Source organism: Arachis stenosperma, chromosome 7 (genome assembly GCF_014773155.1).
Source record: "Arachis stenosperma cultivar V10309 chromosome 7, arast.V10309.gnm1.PFL2, whole genome shotgun sequence".
In the NCBI taxonomy this organism is placed as follows: Eukaryota; Viridiplantae; Streptophyta; class Magnoliopsida; order Fabales; family Fabaceae; genus Arachis; species Arachis stenosperma.
This window is the reverse complement of record NC_080383.1, coordinates 22,369,708-22,375,583: the sequence shown is the minus strand read 5'-3', so window position 1 is coordinate 22,375,583 and position 5,876 is coordinate 22,369,708. Positions and strand designations below refer to the sequence as shown.

General features: G+C 28.1%; 1 protein-coding gene across 1 annotated transcript; it reads right to left on the bottom strand.

The window, feature by feature from the left end:
• Positions 1-3,019: 3,019 nt before the first annotated feature.
• LOC130941341 (expansin-A10-like) lies at positions 3,020-5,320 on the bottom strand. The gene is made up of 3 exons (XM_057869813.1): positions 5,108-5,320; positions 4,415-4,727; positions 3,020-3,657 (listed from the first exon to the last, which is right to left on the bottom strand). Exons 1-3 carry the CDS (start codon positions 5,253-5,255, stop codon positions 3,354-3,356), a joined length of 765 nt encoding a protein of 254 aa, XP_057725796.1. The 5' UTR covers positions 5,256-5,320; the 3' UTR covers positions 3,020-3,353.
• Between the last annotated feature and the right edge of the window lie 556 nt (positions 5,321-5,876).

The following is a 5,876-nucleotide window of genomic DNA, read 5'->3' as shown; positions in this document are numbered from 1 at the left end:
GTATATATGTTGATAGTATGAATAGGTTTGCTCTTTGTTTGTTTGCTTGTTTGAGTCACTAGTTAGGTTCTTGTTTCTATATCTCTTATTAGATTTTGCTGTTGTTTTCCCTTTTCTACTATGAATTCTCATCACTTTGGCTATGAGTTTGGTTCAAACTATGTTGTAGGAAATGGAAATGAAAGCTTCAATGGAGATTTGCAACAAGGATTTGGAAATCAAAGATGGGAGGAAGCTCAAGCATATAGACAACCTTCTTGGCAACAACCTCCTTCGATTTCTTATGGGTACAATCCAACTCCTAATGCTTATCAATTTAATGGATGTGGTGATCCTCATTGTGGTTGTCAACCACAACCACCACATACACATGACCCCTTCCCTCAACATAGTCCTCAATTTAGTAGGGCTATCAAATAGATCAGTCCAGTTCATTTAAGATTGTGGGTAAAATGGGTTAATTCATTTAATTCCGTTTCATTCGCGAACCATAATTTTTTAACCTGGACTGTTTATGGTTAGTCCGATAGATTAAATGAGTTGGGCCGTTTACCTTTTTATTTATTTTTTAAAAAATATTTTGACAAAAAAGTATCACGTTTAGATAAAAAACCTTAACTAAATCGTATTTTTTTTAGTTGACGAATCGAATTTTTGGGTCGGATCATAAAAAATATCGACTAAAATGCTTCTTTCTTTTAAAAACATGTCAAAAAAATTAAATGGGTCGCTCGTTAAATCCGTTTAACCCATTATTTTTTTTGGATTAATTGAACTCAGTTCAAAATTTAAACAAACTTAATTTTAGAAATAAAATTCGTTCATTTAAGACAAACGCATTATCCGATAAATTTAACCCATTTTAACTATCCTAATATTTAATATATACTTATTCGTTGTCACATAGTTATTGTTTTGATACAAATTTAAACAAGAATCTGTCTAATAATAGAAGCACTAAAAATAATTTTTTTATAATCTGTGTAATTAAATAGGTAATACTAAAAATACTCTAAAAATAAATATAATGATAGAAATTAAAACAGTTGTTAATATATTTTTCCTTTTTTAAAAAAAAAAGAATATTTATATCAGTCTGGTTTTGGTGCAGGACATTACATTTGTAACATAGGATAGCCATAGGTTATATGAAGCCAATTTTAAAGGGCAATTGGCACATGGAATCTGTCACGCAACGTTTTCAAGTTTCCACACAAGAGCCCAAATATAGTTGCCGTAAACCGCTCATACTCCACTTACCTTCTTAGCCAGGGTGGGCCTCACTTTACTCTTCCCCAAATTATGAATTGATACTCTTGCATAGTCCACATGTCACGCACACTTATCATTAAATTAAAAAAAATATTAGCAATAAATAAAATTTTATAATTTGTAATTATCAATTAATTATTATTAATATTTTTAATAATGTAAAATATTTAATAATATAAAATTATTTATTTTTTAATTAAGTACTAACTAAATTTTAATAAAAATATTAGTCTCGTAAATTTTGAATTCTATTATCAATGAATTGACGGAAAATATTGATGAAATACTGAGATATATAATATATAAGTGACTTTTGATTATTTGACAATGTGATCAAACTTAAACTAATTTAAAATTAAAAAAATCAATAAATCTAAAAGATAGTAATAAAAAATATATGCCTCGTGGTATACGATGTTTTATGATTAATCACTGCGATGGCCATGTCCAATACAAAACAAAACCAAGATGACAAAACGGAAAATGACAAAACAAAATGAATGAAGCTTTGGCTCTGGCACTAGCAGCAATCAAATATCAGAAAGTAACGTAACGCTCAAACATTGAACAATTCAATTTGGGGTTGGATATTTTCAATTTTATTTGATGCGGTTAAATGTAATATCTTATTTTACTTATATTCATTTGCCTTGTTTTGATTTTACCTAGAAATTGTACGATAAAAATTACCCTTAACTCTATTGAGTGAAAAATAGAATTGAGAAAAATCGTTAAAAGAAAGTGATAAACATAAGGTTTCAAGAAACATATGAGTAAATAGATAGGGAAGAGAAACGACTAATGACTAAAGAGCATGGTTTTTTATGCTCAAAGGCAAAGAAGATAATCGAAGAATTTCTCAGATTTATCAACATTTTTTTGGACAGGTCATCTTTATCAACATTGATTTCTTAACATTTTGCCTTGCCGTCATCTTTGAGAAGTTTTTTTTTTTTTTTGTTCATAAGAGAAGTTCTTTTGTTTTTGGTATATAAGAGAGAAGCTCTTTTTGTTTTGGTGATACACATAAAATGGGTTCTTACAGCACCCAATATGGATTTGGGCCTACTTAATGACACAACCCAATAGCTTGATGCGTATAAAAAAATTCAATTATTCATGACAAGAAAAAAAAACAATTATTCATGACCAAAACACAAAATTCAATTATTATTATTAATTAATTATATATTTATATTTTTTTAAATAACAAAACAAAAAATATATATTGATTGTTAAAAAAATACAGTTATCAGAATTATATAATAGGGTTTACACATTTTCGGCCTAGTTATGTTGTTCATCTTATTTTATTATTTATTTATTTCAATATTCCCTTCTCTAAGTATAAATTTGGCGTTTATTCCATATTATGATTCTTGGTATATTTTATATTGTTTTTTAATTTTTTTTATTTTAGAAAAAAAATATTTGCTTCCTTCAGCCTGAAGAAAGGAAATATTTTATTTTGGTAAGAGAGTGTGTTTTTTATTTGGACCTAAGAAAAAATGAACTTTAGTATAACCAAGGACACATGCATGGGTGAGAGTAGCTAGTCCAGAATCTCTGTGGGTTATACAATGGTTCATCTTTTTTTTGGACTAATCATAGCGAGTAGACAACCTTAAAATATTTGATTATATATAATAAAATAAATAGACAGCATTATTTTCTTAAAAGATAATGATGAACCCCAAGGGTTACTGAAAGTTAATTTCATAAAATTAACAATCCAATAATAGCAGAATACATTACATATGTGAAGAAGTCCCTAGCGGGTGTTATATTAAATCACCTCAGCTATCCTTACCAGACCAATAAAAACACTCTGGCCCTTCTTAAATCACACAGCTACAACTTACAACAACAATCAACAATACCTAATAACACTTCTTTAATTCCTTCCACCAATAATAATAATAAACCAAAAACATACACACACTTCTTTGATTCATTTTTTTTTTCACTTTCCGAGATGAATGAATTTTGTTAACACAAACTAGTCATATGATTAGTTCATGTTAACAAAAAATTGTGAGTGTACAATTTAATTTAGCTAAGTTTATTTATTTTTTATTTAATTAAAACTGAGCACCTTGGAAAGTTTGACCAAACTGCCAGTTAGCTGGTGCCACGTTGAAGCTTGTGACGGTTCTACCGTCACTGGCGGTGACTTGAAAAGAGAGGCTCTGTCCGTTAAGGTATGAGTTGCTTTGCCAATTTTGCCCCCAGTTTCTTGACATTGTTTGCCAGGCAGTTCTTGACCCTTTGATTGAGACTGCATGGATGTCCCCTGCACCCGCGACGTTTGTGATCAAAACCAGGTTGAAGTATGAATGGCCATTGATGGTGAACCTTATTCCTCCCTTTTTCATACAAGGCACTCTGCCACGTCCAATTTTGAACAAATTTAGAACAAGTTTGATACATTTAATCCTCATCATAAACTAATGCAATCAGGCTAGATATATATATTTTTTTAAGTTTAATGTTTACTCATTGTAGGTGTAAAAAATTTATTATGTTATAATTTTAAATAGAGAAAGTACAGAAAATTAATTTTTAATTATAACTAATATTAGATTTTTTATTTATAATTTAAAATTTAAAATTAATAGTTTATAATTTAAAATTTAAAATTTAATATAAATAAAATATTTTTTAAAAAAGTAGTTAATATTGACTTAAAAAGAGAATTAATTTCTTAACATTATTCTTTTAAATATTCGAATATAAAATTACTAGACACAATTAAAGTCATAATCATCTTAACTAATCTCAAGTAGATATATAGTTAACCATGCTACGTGTATACAAAAAATAATTACTAAATGAATTATTTATATAAAATATATATTAAAATATAAAATATACATAAAAAATAAATTAAATAATATATATTTATATATAAATACATAATGCTTAATTTAGTGATTCATTTTTAGCATGCAGATATCATTTTTAGATATATATTATAACATCTACTTGAATATCAATAAAGTACTCCAATGATTTAGCGACTCGATTAGGTTAGGTACTACAATTATTACAAAACAAATGTTCCATTTACTAAATTTGTGCCTTTAAAAAGAGTAATACATTAATTGTTTAACGTATGATTTTTTTGTTACTAAATTTGTACCTTCTAAATGCAACAGGCACAATTCCAGCTCTATACTCAGCAATTTGAAGGAATGCAGGTTCAGCCATGTCAAAGTGTTGAAGGGGAGGGTTGCACCATCCACCATTGTTGTTAGCCAAAGCAAAATTTGGGGGACAAAAGTTTGTAGCAGTGACAATAATGGAGCCAGGCTTGCACCATCTTGGATCATCATCACACCTCATCTCATAGCAAGCACCACAGCTCAATCCATTGTTGAACAATGCTGTGCTTAGTGCTGCAGTGTTCGTTCCATATCCTTGGCTATACAAATTTCCATAACCACATGCTCCTCCTGCATAATCATGCACCAATTCCAATTTACGTGTGATAGAAATATTTGTTATATCGTATTTAATTATATATTTATATTTGTAAAACTTTTAACATTTTAAGTAAGTAACTGATATGGTAATATATCATCAAATATCTATGCAAAAATATTTTAACTCTAAAGATGCATACAAATTATGAAATTAAGTCTTATTGGTCATTAATAACAATAATGTAGTTATTTTTAATGAACATTGTGTTTGAGATTTTACATCTTTTATAGTTGAAGATCAGAAAAAAACAATGACCAAGTCTAAACAAAATGCACAACACTAATACTTGATGTTATTATTATGTTAATATAATTAACACATGCACAAAAAATGGCTCTAATAAACTGACCCATTGTGCCAGAAGCATCACCACCCCCATAGAAAGTGGCATGTGCACCCTGCCAACCACCACCATAGTCAGCAATGGCACCTTGAAGGTTGATACCAATAAGTGAAACAATGAGAGCAACTAGAAGTGTAGTAGTAGAAAGTGCCATTCCAATTTTCTTAGTCCTTTCTGATAAGAGAGAACAGAGTGTAAAAAGCAGAGGAAGTTGCAAGTTCTGTTTGCTATGTTGTGAGCTTCAATGCAATTGGGGGGACCTCTATTTATAGCCAACATTTTTGTCATAATTGTTAATATAACATGCATATTTTTATATATAATTTTTAAATATTGTAAATAAAAAATAAATAACTCAAAAAACTCTCTTTGGTAGTATTGTAAAGCTGTATTTGAAATACAAATTCAGAAATAATAATATAAAATTCTATTTAATAATTGAGGTAAATACAAAAAAAAAACTTTTTTTATTCTTTCAAAATAAATAAATAAAGATAAGAGATTGAAATAAATTTTTTTTATCTCCATCTCAATTTAAAAACATTCTGTAATAATATTCAGAAAGATTATGCTAGATAATCAATGATTTTTTTGAATAATATGAATAACAGATTCTAAAATTGGCCCAATTCAGACAAAACACACTACACTCTAATTACTTACCTAAATCTTCACATTATTTAATATTTTTATTATTATCTACCGGTACTTTTTTTATTCAGAATTTCTAACTATTGTATTTAACTATTTATAATATATTAAAAAAGAAAATGAA

What these genes read in the sequence shown, in the direction of transcription:
- LOC130941341 (XM_057869813.1), bottom strand. Translation starts at nt 5,255, where the DNA reads ATGGCACTTTCTACTACTACACTTCTAGTTGCTCTCATTGTTTCACTT. An exon ending in TGATGCTTCTGGCACAATGG is followed by an intron (nt 4,728 to 5,107) that starts GTCAGTTTATTA and finishes ATGATTATGCAG; the next exon opens with GAGGAGCATGTGGTTATGGA. An exon ending in GTGCCTGTTGCATTTAGAAG is followed by an intron (nt 3,658 to 4,414) that starts GTACAAATTTAG and finishes TGGACGTGGCAG; the next exon opens with AGTGCCTTGTATGAAAAAGG.